This window comes from Oncorhynchus keta, chromosome 22 (assembly GCF_023373465.1).
Source record: "Oncorhynchus keta strain PuntledgeMale-10-30-2019 chromosome 22, Oket_V2, whole genome shotgun sequence".
Lineage (NCBI taxonomy): Eukaryota > Metazoa > Chordata > Actinopteri > Salmoniformes > Salmonidae > Oncorhynchus > Oncorhynchus keta.
Window position 1 is genome coordinate 57,786,950 of NC_068442.1, and position 20,815 is coordinate 57,807,764.

The 20,815-nt window shown below is 46.4% G+C and overlaps 1 protein-coding gene across 1 annotated transcript in view; it reads left to right on the forward strand.

Annotated features, from left to right (window-relative positions):
• tmem45a (transmembrane protein 45a) overlaps positions 1 to 20,815 on the forward strand; it is a 66,774-nt gene that overhangs the window by 41,442 nt on the left and 4,517 nt on the right. The window contains exons 3-5 of the mRNA XM_052475783.1: positions 4,793 to 5,005; positions 5,208 to 5,392; positions 17,282 to 17,424. Coding sequence (XP_052331743.1) covers positions 4,793 to 5,005; positions 5,208 to 5,392; positions 17,282 to 17,424 — 541 coding nt within the window. The remainder of the gene's footprint in view (positions 1 to 4,792; positions 5,006 to 5,207; positions 5,393 to 17,281; positions 17,425 to 20,815) is intronic.

Sequence of the window (20,815 nt, forward strand, 5' to 3'; positions counted from 1 at the left end):
TTTGGTCTAAACTCCACTCGCCGTGTTTGGAGGAAGAAGAAGGATGAGTACAACCCCAAGAACACCATCCCAACCGTGAAGCATGGAGGTGGAAACATAATTCTTTGAGGATGCTTTTCTGCAAAGGGGACAGGACGACTGCACCGTATTGAGGGCAGGATGGATGGGAGATCTTGGCCAAAAACCTCCTTCCCTCAGTAAGAGCATTGAAGATGGGTCGTGGCTGGGTCTTCCAGCATGACAACGACCCGAAACACACAGCCATGGCAACTAAGGAGTGGCTCCGTAAGAAGCATCTCAAGGTCCTGAAGTGGCCTAGCCAGTCTCCAGACCTGAACCCAATAGAAAATCTTTGGAGGGAGCTGAAAGTCCGTATTGCCCAGCGACAGCCCCGAAACCTGAAGGATCTGGAGAAGGTCTGTATGGAGGAGTGGGCCAAAATCCCTGCTGCAGTGTGTGCAAACCTGGTCAAGAACTACAGGAAACATATGATCTCTGTAATTGCAAACAAAGGTTACTGTACCAAATATTAAGTTCTGCTTTTCTGATGTATCAAATACTTATGTCATGCAACAAAATGCAAATTAATTACTTAAAATTCATAATTTTTGTTTTAGATTCTGTCTCTCACAGTTGAAGAGTACCTATGATAACAATTACAGACCTCTACATGCTTTGTAAGTAGGAAAACCTGCAGTCGGCAGTGTATCAAATACTTGTTCTCCCCACTGTATATGGCGTCAAATCAAATTGTATTGGTCGCATACACATAAACTCAGCAAAAAAAGAAACGTCCCCTTTTCAGGACCCTGTCTTTCAAAGATAATTTGTAAAAATCCAAATAACTTCACAGATCTTCATTGTAAAGGGTTTAAACACTGTTTCCCATGCTTGTTCAAAGAACCATAAACAATTAATGAACATGCGCCTGTGGAACTGTCGATAAGACATGTATCAGCTTCCAGATGGTAGGTATTTAAGGTTACAGTTATAAAACCTGGGACACTAAAGAGGCATTTCTACTGACTCTGAAAAGCACCAATAGAAAGATGCTCAGGGTCCCTGCTCATCTGCGTGAACGTGCCTTAGGCTGCAAGGAGGCATGAGGACTGCAGATGTAGCCAGGGCAATAAATTGCAACGTCCGTACTGTGAGACGCCTAAGACAGCGCTACAGGGAGACAGGATGGACAGCTGATCATCCTCGCAGTGGCAGACCACGTGTAACAACATCTGCATAGGATCGATACATCCGAGCATCACACCTGCGGGACAGGTACAGGATGGCAACAACAACTACCGAGTTACACCAGGAATCCCTCCATCTGTGCTCAGACTGTACGCAATAGGCTGAGAGAGGCTGGACTGAGAGCTTGTTGTAAGGTCACCGGCAACAGCGTCGCCTATGGTCCCAAACCCACCATCGGTGGACCAAACAGGACTGGCAAAAAGTGCTCTTCACTCCAGGGTTGATGGTCGGATTCACATTTATCATCGAAGGAATGAGCGTTACACCGAGGTGTCTGGTTAGACTGTAAACTCTCCTTCCAGCCTCACATTAAGCATCTCCAATTCAAAATGAAATCTAGAATCGGCTTCCTATTTCGCAACAAAGAATCCTTCACTCATGCTGCCAAACATACCCTCGTAAAACTGACTATCCTACCGATACTTGACTTCGGCGATGTCATTTATAAAATAGCCTCCAACACTACTCAGCAAATTGGATGCAGTCTATAACAGTGCCATCCGTTTTGTCACCAAAGCCCCATATACTACCCACCACTGCGACCTGTATGCTCTCGTTGGCTGGCCCTCACTTCATATTCGTCGCCAAATCCACTGGCTCCAGGTCATCTACAAGTCTTTGCTAGGTAAAGCACCGCCTTATCTCAGCTCACTGGTCACCATAGCAGCACCCACCCGTAGCACGCGCTCCAGCAGGTATATTTCACTGGTCACCCCCAAAGCCTATTCCTTCATTGGCCGCCTCTCCTTCCAGTTCTCTGCTGCCAATGACTGGAACGAATTGCAAAAATCAATGAAGTTGGAGACTCATATCTCCATCACTAACTTTAAGCATCAACTGTCGGAGCAGCTCACAGATCAATGCACCTGTACATAGCCCATCTGTAAATAGCCCATCTACCTACCTCATCCCCATATTGTTCTTTTTTTTTACTCCTTTGCACCCCAGTATCTCTACTTGCACATTCATCTTCTGCACATCTATCACTCCAGTGTTTAATTGGTATATTGTAATTACTTCACCATCATGGCCTATTTATTGCCTTACCTCCCTAATCTTACCTCATTTGCACACACTGTATATAGATTTTTTTCTATTGTGTTATTGACTGTATGCTTGTTTATTCCATGTGTGTTGTTGTTTGTGTCGCACTACTTTGCTTTATCTTGGCCAGGTCACAGTTGTAAAGGAGAACATGTTCTCAACCTGGTTAAATAAAGGTGAGAAAAAAGAACAAAATGGCCTACATGTGATGTGAATTGAGGGCCACCGTCGGAGACGATATCCTCTGGAAGGCCATAGTGCCGGAAGACCAGCTGGAACATTGCCTCAGTGATCAGGAAAGCAGTAGGGAGACCAGAGAGAGGGATAAAATGGGAGGATTTAAAGAATATGTCCACAACAACCATAATAGGGGTGAAACCATCAGACGGCAGGAGATCAGTACCAAAATCCATGGACAGATGGGACCAAGGCCGCTGAGGCACAGGAAGGGGATGAGTTTTCCTGCTGGAGCATGCCGGGGATATTTTTTGTGTGCACATACGGAGCATGAATTGACATAGCAGGCTGTGCCTCCTGTGCCAAGGTGGGCCACCAGTACTTTGCAGAGATTAACTGAATGGTGCAGGTGATACCTGTGTGTCCAGCGGCGAGGGATGTGTGTGCCCAGGTCAACAGCCGATCCCTCACTCCCGTGGGGACGGAGATGCGCTCAGGAGGGCAGGTAGCAGGTGTGGGTTCCCTCTCCAGAGGCTGGCCAATATCCTCATCTACGTCCCAAAACATGGGGCCAACGATACTGTAGGACGGAATGATGGGCTGGAGAGTACCTACAGGACTCTCAGCCGACGTGGAACCACAAGGTAAGGGAAAGCAGGTCTTCCATCATCCTGGTGCCCAGGCTGTGATTTTCATCCTCGACCAGGGTATTGGTGGGGTTATGACGTTGGAGCCATGGGAGGCAGAGGATGACTTTGTGAATGGGTGTAGTGATGATGAGGAAGGGAAGGCTTTCTTGGTGCAAGGGCCCCATGGTGAGAGTGAGGGTGAGTTGGGCTGTGATGTGCGTGATAGTGCTGGATCCCATTGGTCGATTATCCAGGGCTTGGACTGGAAAAGGAGTGGAAAGCTGGTATGAAGTGATGTTCAGGGAGGAGACGGGGGTCAATTAAATTTCCTGTGGCACTGGAGTCCACTGGAGCTGTAGAGACAACACATGAGGGACTAGGAATAGGAACACAGCCCCAGCTGTCTCTGGTGACGATGCTCTGCCGCAGAGAAGTGTATGACCCCTATCTCCATGGGTTCAGGCTCTGCCTTGAGACGGCCAAAGGTGGAGGACGGGGGACGAAGGAGTTGCCGGCGCTCCTAAAGTAGGTTTCCCAGACGGGTGGCCATTGTGAAGAGTGCATCCAAGGAAAGGTTGCTGTCCCTGTATGCCAACTCTGTCTGGACCTCCACACGCAGTCCCCTATGAAATAGGGTGCAGAGCACCGGTTGGTTCCATCTGTTGGAGGCTGCCACGGTCTCGAAGGTGAAGGTGAGTCAGGAAGCAGATGCAGAAGGTGAGGGTGTACTCTGCAGCTGACCTGCTACTCTGCCGGGACGACTCGAGGTAAAAGGCCCTCCACTTGTTGAAGGTGAATCCTCTCGGGTGGTGTCAAGGTGGTGGAGGACGCAGAGTACCATCCATAGCCGCACCCAGTTGCGCCAGCTGATCGGGATGTTGACAGAGTGTCCCTGTTCACCGACCGTCTGGGAGATGTCTTTATCTTCTGCTGCTTCCATAATTCGTGAGGCAGTATTCTGTCACGTATACGCCATGAGTCAGGAAGCAGATGCAGAAGGTGAGCTTAATAATGAACAATGCAGATTAAAAAACATGAGAAGAGTACAGAACGTGAATGAAAACAAACCAATGATGACTGAGGCTACTGAAGGCTAATAAAGGGACGGTAATCATGGTGATGATGAAGTCCAGATGTGTGTAATGATGATGGTGGTTAGTAGACCAGTGACATTGAGTGCTGGAGAGGGGGAGCGTCGTGACAGTATCTTACATTTTTTGCTATTGGATTAACTGGTTGTTAAAATAACTACATTGAGAAGATATCATTATGTTGTGTTTTGGTGATTAAACCCAATGTTTCACAGTAAAGATTTTGGATCAATGGTTGTGTGGTGAAAGATATCTACAAAACAAAATGAATGCACAATGAAAGGTTTTGAATGTGCTGTCTGGCTGCTTTACGAGTGTTACCAGTTTGGAGCTTTGTACTAAGAGTTTTGAAAATTCACCATATACTAGCTGGTACTGTCTGTAGTTAAACAACACTGGGGATGAGCAGACAAACTGGGAGTGTTAGGATGTTTTGAAATTATCATTTTAGGATGAGACATTGTTGCTGGACTGTTGATGGTAATTTATGGCAGAGGGAGACTATGATTAGAAGTTTCCCTCTGCCATAAATGAGACGTTTCTAAAAGACCAAGGATCTTTTCTCTGAGTCGTTTAAGAGAATCCTGACGTTCTGTTTTTCAGGGATGCTGGCGGAGCAGTTTGTAGCAGACGGACCACGGCTGCACCTGTATGACTACAGCGAGCATCACTGGGACAGACTCCATAACTGGCAGCACTCCACCATGTACCTCTTCTTTGGCTTGGCTGGAGCCATGTCTCTGATTGTACACACCACCGACGCTGCTCCACTGGCCCTCGACAGACTAATGCTGGCCATCGCCTTCTTCATAGAAGGTAATAGGTCTGGGCAGGCGGGGGAGATGGAGATGTCCTGAGGTAATAGGCTTTGGTAATTAGTTAGCTAGCTCACATAAAGTGTTACAGCCATAGAAATCGAATCACCACTAGAAATGGACATCTCTATTCAAGTTAATGGGGCTGTAATGCGTGGACCGGCGCACCAACGCACTACTGATGTTTATTCTGTGTTTCCCAGGGTTCCTTTTCCTGTACCACCTCCACGGCAGAGCCATGCTGGATGTCCATGTTCACCAGCTGCTGCTGTTCTGTGTGTTTGGAGAGGCCATGGTGTCCTTTCTGGAGGTGTTCCACAGAGGAAACATGCTGCTGGAGCTTCTGAGAGCATCACTCACCATCCTGCAGGGGAGCTGGTTCTGGCAGGTCAGTCATTGAGTCATTGTCTGTCTCTCTAGGGGGGTTAGGGAGCTGGTTCTGGCAGGTCAGTAATTGAGTCATTGTTTGTCTCTCTAGAGGGGGGTAGGGAGCTGGTTCTGGCAGGTCAGTCATTGAGTCATTGTCTGTCTCTCTAGAGGGGGGTTATGGAGCTGGTTCTGGCAGGTCAGTCATTGAGTCATTGTCTGGAGCTAGATATTTTTTGTTGTTGTTGATAGATTTCACCTTTATTTAACCAGGTAGACTAGTTGAGAACACCTTTATTTAACCAGGTAGGCTAGTTGAGAACACCTTTATTTAACTAGGTAGGCTAGTTGAGAACACCTTTATTTAACCAGGTAGGCTAGTTGAGAACACCTTTATTTAACCAGGTAGGCTAGTTGAGAACACCTTTATTTAACCAGGTAGGCTAGTTGAGAACACCTTTATTTAACCAGGTAGGCAAGTTGAGAACACCTTTATTTAACCAGGTAGGCTAGTTGAGAACACCTTTATTTAACCAGGTAGGCTAGTTGAGAACACCTTTATTTAACCAGGTAGGCTAGTTGAGAACACCTTTATTTAACCAGGTAGGCTAGTTGAGAACACCTTTATTTAACCAGGTAGGCTAGTTGAGAACACCTTTATTTAACCAGGTAGGCCAGTTGAGAACACCTTTATTTAACCAGGTAGGCTAGTTGAGAACACCTTTATTTAACCAGGTAGGCCAGTTGAGAACACCTTTATTTAACCAGGTAGGCTAGTTGAGAACACCTTTATTTAACCAGGTAGACTAGTTGAGAACACCTTTATTTAACCAGGTAGGCTAGTTGAGAACACCTTTATTTAACCAGGTAGGCTAGTTGAGAACACCTTTATTTAACCAGGTGGGCTAGTTGAGAACACCTTTATTTAACCAGGGAGGCCAGTTGAGAACACCTTTATTTAACCAGGTAGGCCAGTTGAGAACACCTTTATTTAATCAGGTAGGCCAGTTGAGAACACCTTTATTTAACCAGGTAGGCTAGTTGAGAACACCTTTATTTAACCAGGTAGGCCAGTTGAGAACACCTTTATTTAACCAGGTAGGCTAGTTGAGAACACCTTTATTTAACCAGGTAGGCCAGTTGAGAACACCTTTATTTAACCAGGCAGGCTAGTTGAGAACACATTTACATTTACATTTAAGTCATTTAGCAAACTTACAAATTGGTGCATTCACCTTATGACATCCAGTAGAACAGTCACTTTACAATAGTGCATCTAAATCTTAAAGGGGGGTGTGAGAAGGATTACTTATCCTATCCTAGGTATTCCTTAAAGAGGTGGGGTTTCAGGTGTCTCCGGAAGGTGGTGATTGACTCCGCTGTCCTGGCGTCGTGAGGGAGTTTGTTCCACCATTGGGGGGCCAGAGCAGCGAACAGTTTTGACTGGGCTGAGCGGGAACTGTACTTCCTCAGTGGTAGGGAGGCGAGCAGGCCAGAGGTGGATGAACGCAGTGCCCTTGTTTGGGTGTAGGGCCTGATCAGAGCCTGGAGGTACTGAGGTGCCGTTCCCCTCACAGCTCCGTAGGCAAGCACCATGGTCTTGTAGCGGATGCGAGCTTCAACTGGAAGCCAGTGGAGAGAGCAGAGGAGCGGGGTGACGTGAGAGAACTTGGGAAGGTTGAACACCAGACGGGCTGCGGCGTTCTGGATGAGTTGTAGGGGTTTAATGGCACAGGCAGGGAGCCCAGCCAACAGCGAGTTGCAGTAATCCAGACGGGAGATGACAAGTGCCTGGATTAGGACCTGCGCCGCTTCCTGTGTGAGGCAGGGTCGTACTCTGCGGATGTTGTAGAGCATGAACCTACAGGAACGGGCCACCGCCTTGATGTTAGTTGAGAACGACAGGGTGTTGTCCAGGATCACGCCAAGGTTCTTAGCGCTCTGGGAGGAGGACACAATGGAGTTGTCAACCGTGATGGCGAGATCATGGAACGGGCAGTCCTTCCCGGGAGGAAGAGCAGCTCCGTCTTGCCAAGGTTCAGCTTGAGGTGGTGATCCGTCATCCACACTGATATGTCTGCCAGACATGCAGAGATGCGATTCGCCACCTGGTCATCAGAAGGGGAAAGGAGAAGATTAATTGTGTGTCGTCTGCATAGCAATGATAGGAGAGACCATGTGAGGTTATGACAGAGTCAAGTGACTTGGTGTATAGCGAGAATAGGAGAGGGCCTAGAACAGAGCCCTGGGGGACACCAGTGGTGAGAGCGCGTGGTGAGGAGACAGATTCTCGCCACGCCACCTGGTAGGAGCGACCTGTCAGGTAGGACGCAATCCAAGCGTGGGCCGCGCCGGAGATGCCCAACTCGGAGAGGGTGGAGAGGAGGATCTGATGGTTCACAGTATCGAAGGCAGCCGATAGGTCTAGAAGGATGAGAGCAGAGGAGAGAGAGTTAGCTTTAGCAGTGCGGAGCGCCTCCGTGATACAGAGAAGAGCAGTCTCAGTTGAATGACTAGTCTTGAAACCTGACTGATTTGGATCAAGAAGGTCATTCAGAGAGAGATAGCGGGAGAGCTGGCCAAGGACGGCACGTTCAAGAGTTTTGGAGAGAAAAGAAAGAAGGGATACTGGTCTGTAGTTGTTGACATCGGAGGGATCGAGTGTAGGTTTTTTCAGAAGGGGTGCAACTCTCGCTCTCTTGAAGACGGAAGGGACGTAGCCAGCGGTCAGGGATGAGTTGATGAGCGAGGTGAGGTAAGGGAGAAGGTCTCCGGAAATGGTTGCGGGCAGGTTGTTGGGCGGCCGGCCGTCACAAGACGCGAGATTTCATCTGGAGAGAGAGGGGAGAAAGAGGTCAGAGCACAGGGTAGGGCAGTGTGAGCAGAACCAGCGGTGCCGTTTGACTTAGCAAACGAGGATCGGATGTCGTCGACCTTCTTTTCAAAATGGTTGACGAAGTCATCTGCAGAGAGGGGGGAATTCAGGAGGGAGGAGAAGGTGGCAAAGAGCTTCCTAGGGTTAGAGGCAGATGCTTGGAATTTAGAGTGGTAGAAAATGGCTTTAGCAGCAGAGACAGAGGAGGAAAATGTAGAGAGGAGGGAGTGAAAGGATGCCAGGTCCGCAGGGAGGCGAGTTTTCCTCCATTTCCGCTCGGCTGCCCGGAGCCCTGTTCTGTGAGCTCGCAATGAGTCGTCGAGCCACGGAGCGGGAGGACCGAGCCGGCCTGGAGGATAGGGGACATAGAGAGTCAAAGGATGCAGAAAGGGAGGAGAGGAGGGTTGAGGAGGCAGAATCAGGAGATAGGTTGGAGAAGGTTTGAGCAGAGGGAAGAGATGATAGGATGGAAGAGGAGAGAGTAGCGGGGGAGAGAGAGCGAAGGTTGGGACGGCGCGATACCATCCGAGTAGGGGCAGTGTGGGAGGTGTTGGATGAGAGCGAGAGGGAAAAGGATACAAGGTAGTGGTCGGAGACTTGGAGGGGAGTTGCAATGAGGTTAGTGGAAGAACAGCATCTAGTAAAGATGAGGTCAAGCGTATTGCCTGCCTTGTGAGTAGGGGGAAGGTGAGAGGGTGAGGTCAAAAGAGGAGAGGAGTGGAAAGAAGGAGGCAGAGAGGAATGAGTCAAAGGTAGACGTGGGGAGGTTAAAGTCGCCCAGCACTGTGAGAGGTGAGCCGTCCTCAGGAAAGGAGCTTATCAAGGTATCAAGCTCATTGATGAACTCTCCGAGGGAACCTGGAGGGCGATAAATGATAAGGATGTTAAGCTTGAAAGGGCTGGTAACTGTGACAGCATGGAATTCAAAGGAGGCGATAGACAGATGGGTAAGGGGAGAAAGAGAGAATGACCACTTGGGAGAGATGAGGATCCCGGTGCCACCACCCCGCTGACCAGAAGTTCTCGGGGTGTGCGAGAACACGTGGGCGGACGAAGAGAGAGCAGTAGGAGTAGCAGTGTTGTCTGTGGTGATCCATGTTTCCGTCAGTGCCAAGAAGTCGAGGGACTGGAGGGAGGCATAGGCTGAGATGAACTCTGCCTTGTTGGCTGCAGATCGGCAGTTCCAGAGGCTACCGGAGACCTGGAACTCCACGTGGGTCGTGCGCGCTGGGACCACCAGATTAGGGTGTCCGCGGCCACGCTGTGTGGAGCGTTTGTATGGTCTGTGCAGAGAGGAGAGAACAGGGATAGACAGACACATAGTTGACAGGCTACATAAGAGGCTACGCTAATGCAAAGGAGATTGGAATGACAAGTGGACTACACGTCTCGAATGTTCAGAAAGTTAAGCTTACGTAGCAAGAATCTTATTGACTAAAATGATTAAAATGATACAGTACTGCTGAAGTAGGCTAGCTGGCAGTGGCTGCGTTGTTGACACTACACTAATCAAGTCGTTCCGTTGAGTGTAATAGTTTCTGCAGTGCTGCTATTCGGGGCTAGCTGGCTAGCTAGCAGTGTTGTTTACGTTACGTTGCGTTAAAAGAATGACAATAGCTGGCTAGCTAACCTAGAAAAATCGCTCTAGACTACACAATTATCTTTGATACAAAGACGGCTATGTAGCTAGCTGTGTAGCTAGCTACGATCAAACAAATCAAACCGTTGTACTGTAATGAAATGAAAATGTGATACTACCTGTGAATGCGACCGGGTTGTTGAGTCCTATTCGGTAGACGTTGGCTAGCTGTCGGCTAGCTGTTGGCTAGCTGTCGGCTAGCTGTTGGCTAGCTGTTGGCTAGCTGTCGGCTAGCTGTTGGCTAGCTGTTGGCTAGCTAGCAGAGTCTCCTACGTTAAGGACGACAAATAGCTGGCTAGCTAACCTCGGTAAATTAAGATAATCACTCTAAGACTACACATTCTAAACTACACAATTATCTTGGATACGAAGACAGCAAAGACAGCTATGTAGCTAGCTAACACTACACTAATCAAGTCGTTCAGTTGAATGTAATAGTTACTACAGTGCTGCTAATCGGTGGGCGTTTGCTAGCTGGCTAGCTGGCTAGCTGCTGGGCAAATAGCAGTGAAGATTACGTTAGGACGACGAAATACGATAATTATGCAATTATCTTTGATACAAAGACGGCTATGTAGCTAGCTAAGAAGAAATTGCTAAGATTAGACAAATCAAACCGTTGTACTATAATGAAATGTAATGAAATGTAATGAAAAAGTTATACTACCTGCGGAGGGAAGTGCCGATGCGACCGCTCGCTCCAACCCGGAAGTACCAGGTAGGCTAGTTGAGAACACCTGGGTAGATAGGCCTACTTCCACTAAACCTGGGTAGATAGGCCACTTCCAAAACCTGGGTAGATAGGCCTACTTCCACTAAACCTGGGTAGATAGGCCTACTTCCACTAAACCTGGGTAGATAGGCCTACTTCCACTAAACCTGGGTAGATAGGCCTACTTCCACTAAACCTGGGTAGATAGGGCTACTTCCACTAAACCTGGGTAGACAGGCCTACTTCCACTAAACCTGGGTAGACAGGCCTACTTCCACTAACCCTGGGTAGATAGGCCTACTTCCACTAAACCTGGGTAGATAGGCCTACTTCCACTAAACCTGGGTAGATAGGCCTACTTCCACTAAACCTGGGTAGATAGGCCTACTTCCACTAAACATTTACATTTACATTTAAGTCATTTAGCAGACGCTCTTAAACCCTGGGTAGATAGGCCTACTTCCACGAACCCTGGGTAGATAGCCGTACTTCCACTAAACCTGGGTAGATAGCCCTACTTCCACTAAACCTGGGTAGACAGGCCTACTTCCACTAAACCTGGGTAGATAGGCCTACTTCCACTAAACCTGGGTAGATAGGCCTACTTCCACTAAATCATGGTAGATAGGTCTACTTCCACTAAACCTGGGTAGATAGGCCTACTTCCACTAAACCTGGGTAGATAGGTCTACTTCCACTAAACCTGGGTAGATAGGCCTACTTCCACTAAACCTGGGTAGATAGGTCTACTTCCACTAAACCTGGGTAGATAGGCCTACTTCCACTAAACCTGGGTAGATAGGTTTACTTCTACTAAACCTGGGTAGATAGTCCTACTTCCACTAAACCTGGGTAGACAGGCCTACTTCCACTAACCCTGGGTAGATAGGCCTACTTCCACTAAACCTGGGTAGATAGGCCTACTTCCACTAAACCTGGGTAGATAGGCCTACTTCCACTAAACCTGGGTAGATAGGCCTACTTCCACTAAACATTTACATTTACATTTAAGTCATTTAGCAGACGCTCTTAAACCCTGGGTAGATAGGCCTACTTCCACGAACCCTGGGTAGATAGCCGTACTTCCACTAAACCTGGGTAGATAGCCCTACTTCCACTAAACCTGGGTAGATAGGCCTACTTCCACTAAACCTGGGTAGATAGGCCTACTTCCACTAAACCTGGGTAGATAGGCCTACTTCCACTAAACCTGGGTAGATAGGCCTACTTCCACTAACCCTGGGTAGATAGGCCTACTTCCACTAAACCTGGGTAGATAGGCCTACTTCCACTAAACCTGGGTAGATAGGCCTACTTCCACTAAACCTGGGTAGATAGGCCTACTTCCACTAAACCTGGGTAGATAGGCCTACTTCCACTAAACCTGGGTAGATAGGCCTACTTCCACTAAACCTGGGTAGATAGGCCTACTTCCACTAAACCTGGGTAGATAGGCCTACTTCCACTAACCCTGGGTAGATAGGCCTACTTCCACTAAACCTGGGTAGATAGGCCTACTTCCACTAAACCTGGGTAGATAGGCCTACTTCCACTAAACCTGGGTAGATAGGCCTACTTCCACTAAACCTGGGTAGATAGGCCTACTTCCACTAAACCTGGGTAGATAGGCCTACTTCCACTAAACCTGGGTAGATAGGCCTACTTCCACTAACCCTGGGTAGATAGGCCTACTTCCACTAAACCTGGGTAGATAGGCCTACTTCCACTAAACCTGGGTAGATAGGCCTACTTCCACTAAACCTGGGTAGATAGGCCTACTTCCACTAAACCTGGGTAGATAGGCCTACTTCCACTAAACCTGGGTAGATAGGCCTACTTCCACTAACCCTACAGTGGCTTGCGAAAGTATTCACCCTCTTTGCATTTTTCCTATTTGTTGCCTTACAACCTGGAATCAAAATGTGTTTTTGGGGGGTTTGTATCATTTGATTAACATGCCTACCATTTTGAAGTGGCAAAATATTTGTCAATACTTTGTAGAGCCACCTTTTGCAGCAATTACAGCTGCAAGTCTCTTGGGGTATGTCTCTATAGACTTGGCACATCTAGCCACTGGGATGTTTGTCCATTCTTCAAGGTAAAACTGCTCCAGGTCCTTGTTGGATGGGCCCGCTGGTGTACAGCAATCTTAAAGTCATACCACAGATTCTCAATTGGATTGAGGTCTGGGCTTTGACTAGGCCATTACAAGACATTTAAATGTTTCCCTTTAAACCACTTGTGTTGCTTTAGCAGTATGGTTAGGGTCATTGTCCTGCTGGAAGGTGAACCTCCGTCTCAGTCTCAAATCTCTGGAAAAATGAAACAGGTTTCCCCTCAAGAATTCCCCTGCATTTAGTGCCATCTCCACTTTGCAGCTCCTTCAGAGTTATATTTGGTCTCTTTGTTGTCTCTCTGATTAATGTCCTCCTTGCCTGGTCCGTGAGTCCCCTCCGATACAAAGTTGTCTGATTCAAATCTTGAGAAGAAAACATTCAGTTCATTAGCCATGTTCTGGCCCTCATATCCCCCAAGGTCAGCACTGGTTTTTCCCCTGCCTATGTGGGGGCACTAGCCATGGATTTAATCCCTTGCCAGGTCACCCTTGCGTTTCAGGTAGAGACGGTCCTCTCCACCCTTTGCTTGTGTGCCTCTTTGTCCAGCCGGATCGGTCTTTTGATCTCACGTTGTACATCTCTTAGTCTGTCTATCACCCTCAGCATAAACTGATCTCACGTTGTACATCTCTTAAAGCCTGTCTATCACCCTCAGCATAAACTGATCTCACGTTGTACATCTCTTAAAGTCTGTCTATCACCCTCAGCATAAACTGATCTCACGTTGTACATCTCTTACATCCTGTCTAAACCCCTCAGCATAAACTGATCTCACGTTGTACATCTCTTACATCCTGTCTATCACCCTCAGCATAAACTGATCTCACGTTGTACATCTCTTAAAGTCTGTCTATCACCCTCAGCATAAACTGATCTCACGTTGTACAACTCTTACAGTCTGTCTATCACCCTCAGCATAAACTGATCTCACGTTGTACAACTCTTAAAGCCTGTCTATCACCCTCAGCATAAACTGATCTCACGTTGTACAACTCTTAAAGCCTGTCTATCACCCCTCAGCATAAACTGATCTCACGTTGTACATCTCTTAAAGCCTGTCTATCCCCCTCAGCATAAACTGATCTCACGTTGTACAACTCTTACATCCTGTCTATCACCCTCAGCATAAACTGATCTCACGTTGTACATCTCTTAAAGCCTGTCTATCCCCCTCAGCATAAACTGATCTCACGTTGTACAACTCTTACATCCTGTCTATCACCCTCAGCATAAACTGATCTCACGTTGTACATCTCTTAAAGCCTGTCTATTACCCTCAGCATAAACTGATCTCACGTTGTACATCTCTTAGTCTGTCTATCACCCTCAGCATAAACTGATCTCACGTTGTACATCTCTTAGTCTGTCTATTACCCTCAGCATAAACTGCCTTCTTCCTATTAAGTAGTGATTTTAGATGTTTTGATACCCAAGGCTTATTGTTAGGGAAGATTGTACAGGTTTTAGTAGGAACAACTGACTCAACACATAAGTTTACAAAGTATGAAACAACATCAAGATCAGAGCTGCTGTCCTCAAATACCTCCCACGTAGTACAGTCAAAACACCCCTGGAGACCCAATACCTCCCACATAGTATATAGTCAAAACACCCCTGGAGACCCAATACCTCCCACATAGTATATAGTCAAAACACCCCTGGAGACCCAATACCTCCCACATAGTATAGTCAAAACACCCCTGGAGACCAAATACCTCCCACATAGTACAGTCAAAACACCCCTGGAGACCAAATACCTCCCACATAGTACAGTCAAAACACCCCTGGAGACCAAATACCTCCCACATAGTATATAGTCAAAACACCCCTGGAGACCAAATACCTCCCACATAGTACAGTCAAAACACCCCTGGAGACCCAATACCTCCCACATAGTACAGTCAAAACACCCCTGGAGACCAAATACCTCCCACATAGTACAGTCAAAACACCCCTGGAGACCAAATACCTCCCACATAGTACAGTCAAAACACCCCTGGAGACCAAATACCTCCCACATAGTACAGTCAAAACACCCCTGGAGACCAAATACCTCCCACATAGTACAGTCAAAACACCCCTGGAGACCAAATACCTCCCACATAGTACAGTCAAAACACCCCTGGAGACCCAATACCTCCCACATAGTATATAGTCAAAACACCCCTGGAGACCAAATACCTCCCACATAGTACAGTCAAAACACCCCTGGAGACCAAATACCTCCCACATAGTACAGTCAAAACACCCCTGGAGACCAAATACCTCCCACATAGTACAGTCAAAACACCCCTGGAGACCAAATACCTCCCACATAGTACAGTCAAAACACCCCTGGAGACCAAATACCTCCCACATAGTACAGTCAAAACACCCCTGGAGACCAAATACCTCCCACATAGTACAGTCAAATCACCCCTGGAGACTAAATACCTCCCACATAGTACAGTCAAAACACCCCTGGAGACCAAATACCTCCCACATAGTACAGTCAAAACACCCCTGGAGACCAAATACCTCCCACATAGTACAGTCAAAACACCCCTGGAGACCAAATACCTCCCACATAGTACAGTCAAAACACCCCTGGAGACCAAATACCTCCCACATAGTACAGTCAAAACACCCCTGGAGACCAAATACCTCCCACATAGTAGTCAAAACACCCCTGGAGACCAAATACCTCCCACATAGTACAGTCCAAACACCCCTGGAGACAAGTGATACAGTGGACAGTTTTAATTGTAGATTTATCCCTCTCCAGGAGCCGACAGTAGGTTGGTCTGAGGTAGACAACGTTTTACTGTGAACACCAAGGCTGTACCCACTTTTAGTCACAGTTTTACTGTGAACACAGAGCCTGTACCTGCTTTAAGTTACAGTTTTACTGTGAACACTGAGGCTGTACCTGCTTTAAGTTACAGTTTTACTGTGAACACAGAGCCTGTACCTGCTTTAAGTTACAGTTTTACTGTGAACACGGAGGCTGTACCTGCTTTAAGTTACAGTTTTACTGTGAACACTGAGGCTGTACTCACTTTTAGTTACAGTTTTACTGTGAACACAGAGCCTGTACCCACTTTAAGTTACAGTTTTACTGTGAACACTGAGGCTGTACCTGCTTTTAGTTACAGTTTTACTGTGAACACTGAGGCTGTACCTGCTTTTAGTTACAGTTTTACTGTGAACACTGAGGCTGTACCCGCTTTAAGTTACAGTTTTACTGTGATCACTGAGGCTGTACCCACTAAGTTACAGTTTTACTGTGAACACTGAGGCTGTACCCGCTTTAAGTTACAGTTTTACTGTGAACACTGAGGCTGTACTCACTTTTAGTTACAGTTTTACTGTGAATACTGAGGCTGTACCCGCTTTTAGTTATAGTGGGGCAAAAAAGTATTTAGTCAGCCACCAATTGTGCAAGTTCTCCCACTTAAAAATATGAGAGAGGCCTGTAATTTTCATCATAGGTACACTTCAACTATGACAGACAAAATGAGAAAAAAATCCAGAAAATCACATTGTAGGATTTTTATGAATTTATTTGCAAATTATGGTGGAAAATAAGTATTTGGTCAATAACAGTAACTGGCTTTTCAAAGGTGGCTAAAAATGTATACGTTTTGTGCTCTAGTAGGAAGTAGTCACTCCCCCCATTGCTGACATCAAATTATCTATTACTGGGTTAATAACTCACTAACTAGCAAAGGATACGAACAAATGTACAAACACGGCTACATGCAGCTCTGGCTTTGAACTCAAAACAAGCACATCTACTCATGACTACTCATGCTGTAAACACAGTCCAGTTCACAGTGAATGGCACAGAGCCATATATGGCAATGGTCGATTTGCATATAGACCTACTGCAGCTCTGATCAGTTATGCCGCACCGGTCTGTGTAGAGTACGGGCCTGAGTCGTGACTGTCAATGCAAAAGGAATCCTACTCCGATGCACTCTGCCAGCAACAAAATCTCTTGCATAGTTCATTTTGTTTCGGTATGTTTTATTGAAAGTGGCTGATATTGAGTTGATTCGATCACAATACCCACAGTAAAGGGAAACGTTGATAGTGTTAACTAAGGGGGAAAACTCTAGAAAGTTGAGTGAAGTTCAATCTCGTGATTTTCTGTGCGAGCTGATATTTCTCCTGCACGGTAGTCCCGGGGGAGCTTAGAGGGAACATTGGTTAGAACCCCATCAGTCAAGCTAATACGTCTTAATACGTCTTCAGGTCTCAGGCGAGATTGCTCATCACGTACATGGATCCTTCTGCTTCTGGTTGCCACAGCAAGTGTTGTTGTTGTACAGTAAGCCTAGTCAGTTATATTGGTGCCCTGATCTCTGAGTATGAGGTCAAAGGGGGGTGAAATGTAACTGAGGTGATTCAATGAACCACACTCTTTTGATGAGCAACGTTGCTGGAGACTTGAAGACTTGAAGCCTGATTGTCCAGTTTTCGTCCATAGCAGCGGCTTGTGTCCAACTAGTTGAGCCTATTACAGCATAATAAACCCTGGAACAGTTTCCATCCTCTAACCCTCTCTTATCTCTGCCCCCCTCCAGATTGGGTTTGTCCTGTATTCCCCCAGCGGTGCAGACTGGGACCAGAAGGACCATAACAACATGATGTTTATCACTATGTGTTACTGCTGGCACCTGGTCTTCAGCCTGCTTATTGTGTCAGTGCTGTACTGCACCATCATCTGGTGAGACACCCTTCCCACTCCTATCCTGTGTTCTTATTGGTTAATTTATCATGTTTCTGCTGACATCTAGCCTTCAGCCTGCTCACTGTATTGGTGCTGTACTGCAACCATCAGCCAGTGAGACAACACTTTCCCTGAGGTCTTATGGGTTAACACCTCCTACATATTTACAGTCACAATGATGTACATCAGCATTCCATTCCTTCATCATTATCACCAGAGTTTAGTTGATTTGGGGGCAGTTTCCCCAGACACATTAAAGGTCATGAACAGTCAAAATCATGTTTTTCATAAAATGAAATGATATTTGGATTATACCAGATCAGAGTATGATGGCTAAAGTATGAACATGTTGCTTCTACATTGATCAAGTATGATCCCATGTCCAACGCTTAGATTCAGGAGGTGGGATTATTAAGGAGTAATCTCCTCTCATTTTTATTTTTTTGTTTGAATTTTACCCATTTTTCTCCCCAATTTCGTGGTATCCAATTGTTTAGTAGCTACTATCTTGTCTCATCGCTACAACTCCCGTACGGGCTCGGGAGAGACGAAGGTTGAAAGTCATGCGTCCTCCGATACACAACCCAACCAAGCCGCACTGCTTCTTAACACAGCGAGCATCCAACCCGGAAGCCAGCCGCACCAATGTGTCGGTGGAAACACCGTGCATCTGAAAACCTTGGTTAGCGCGCACTGCGCCCGGCCCGCCACAGGAGTCGCTGGTGCGCGATGAGAAAGGTATATCCCTACCGGCCAAGCCCTCTGTAACGGTTTTGACTTGAGGTTATTATTTATAGGGGTGCCAGGTAGATTGTGCCTACTAGAGAAAACATTGGTTTCTCCTTTTAGTTTGGGAGGGAAGGAGTCCCATCTGGTCCGTCAAGTACACCAATACAAAGGACTTATGTAAAAGTCAGGATGGAAATAAACTTTTCATAAACCCTTAAAACATTGGAAAGAACTTCAAAAACAACTATATTCTTTTGCGTGGGTTGTATTAGCTACATAAATGATCACACACACATATAATAATATAACACAGTGAGTTCTGGTTCCTCCAGAAATGTCCCGTACCTCGGGCCTGAAAAGCGTCCAGCCCGGTAGAGGAGTTCAGGGAACTCAAGTGACCTTCGTCACGCAATGTTTGTCCGTTCATACAAGTGTAGCGTAAACCCAGTCTCAATCATACAATCAATATAACAATTATTTTACCACAGAACTTTAAAGCATATCAACTCTTACTAAGTCCTCAACTACAACTAACTACATAAATCATCACAGTATACCTCACATCAAATGAAATACCGTATACAAAAAGGTTGTAGTCAGTCGGTCAGTCAGACAATCCAATCCGCCAATAGATCTCCAGCGGAGAAAGGCCACGAAGAACGGAGAGGTGTAGTCCAGGGACGCAAAGAGTGGATCCGATCCTGAGTAAACTCTCTTAGGCTACAAAACACACGTTTAACGGCAACAAAACAAGCGGAATAGAGAAGCTTCGGGAACTGAGGGTTGAACACATCCTCATTCACGTCTCCATCACAACCCCACTTTTGCGCAGCTGATGCTGGCTATTTAATTGGGAATTAAAGGGAAAGCGCCCTATTGGAAGGAGAAGCACTGAGACGGTTCAGAAAAATTCAGGGCCGTCACACCTCCCTAACCCGGACGACGCTAGGCCAATTGTGCGTCTCCTCACGGACCTCCCGGTCACGGCCGGTTATGACAGAGCCTGGGCACAAACCCAGAGTCTCTGATGGCACAGCTGACGGTACAGCACTGTTATCCACTGCGCCACCCGGGAGGCCCTCCTCTCATTTTAATACACCAATGGTAACATGATATTCTCTTACCTAATTTAAATAAGTACCTCCTTGAAACCAACATCGGAGAAGGCGTATTTGCAGAGGGGCGTGATTTATATTGATAGATAGCTACTCTACTGGTGCCAAATTTTGACTGTAGGGTGTCAGAAACTATAATTACAGTTGACCCTATTCATCTATGGCAAAGATACTTTTATTTATCCCCTCTTATCTGTGTCTGGTGTTAGACAGATTACATCACTGTATCACAATTCCAGTGGGTCAGAAGTTTACATACACTAAGTTGACTGTGCCTTTAAACAGCTTTATGTCCTTCTGAAAAGCATTGCTTGTAACACCAGAAAATTATGTCATGACTGCTTTATAAAAGAAATGGCATATATTATTATATATTATGTCATGGCTTTAGAAGCTTCTGATAGGCCAATTGACATCATTTGAGTAAATTGGAGGTGTACCTGTAGATGTATTTCAAGGCCTACCTTCAAACTCATTGCCTCTTTTCTTGACATCATGGGAATATCAAAATAAATCATCCAAGACCTCAGAAAAAACATTGTAGACCTCCACAAGTCTGGTTCATCCTTGGGAGCAATTTACAAACTCCTGAAGGTACCATGTTTATCTGTACAAACAATAGTACACAAATATAAACACCATGGGACCACGCAGCCGTCATGCCGCTCAGGAAGGAGATGCATTCTGTCTCCTAGAGATTAACGTACTTTGGTGCGAAAAGTGCAAATCAATCCCAGAACAACAGCAAAGGACCTTGTGAAGATGCTGGAGGAAACAGGTACAAAATTATCTACAGTGGGGAGAACAAGTATTTGATACACTGCCGATTTTGCAGGTTTTCCTACTTACAAAGCATGTAGAGGTCTGTAATGTTTTATCATAGGTACACTTCAACTGTGAGAGACGGAATCTAAAAATAAACAAATCCAGAAAATCACATTGTATGATTTTTAAGTAATTCATTTGCATTTTATTGCATGACATAAGTATTTGATACATCAGAAAAGCAGAACTTAATATTTGGTACAGAAACCTTTGTTTGCAATCACAGAGATCATAAGTTTCCTGTAGTTCTTGACCAGGTTGCACACACTGCAGCAGTGATTTTGGCCCACTCCTCCATACAGACCTTCTCCAGATCCTTCAGGTTTCGGGGCTGTCGCTGGGCAATACGGACATTCAGCTCCCTCCAAAGATTTTCTATTGGGTTCAGGTCTGGAGACTGGCTAGGCCACTCCAGGACCTTGAGATGCTTCTTACGGAGCCACTGCTTAGTTGCCCTGGCTGTGTGTTTCGAGTCATTGTCATGCTGGAAGACCCAGCCACGACCCATCTTCAATGCTCTTACTGAGGGAAGGAGGTTTTTTGGCCAAGATCTCGCGATACATGGCCCCATCCATCCTCCCCTCAATACGGTGCAGTCGTCCTGTCCCCTTTGCAGAAAAGCATCCCCAAAGAATGATGTTTCCACCTCCATGCTTCATGGTTGGGATGGTGTTCTTGGGGTTGTACTCATCCTTCTTCTTCCTCCAAACACGGCGAGT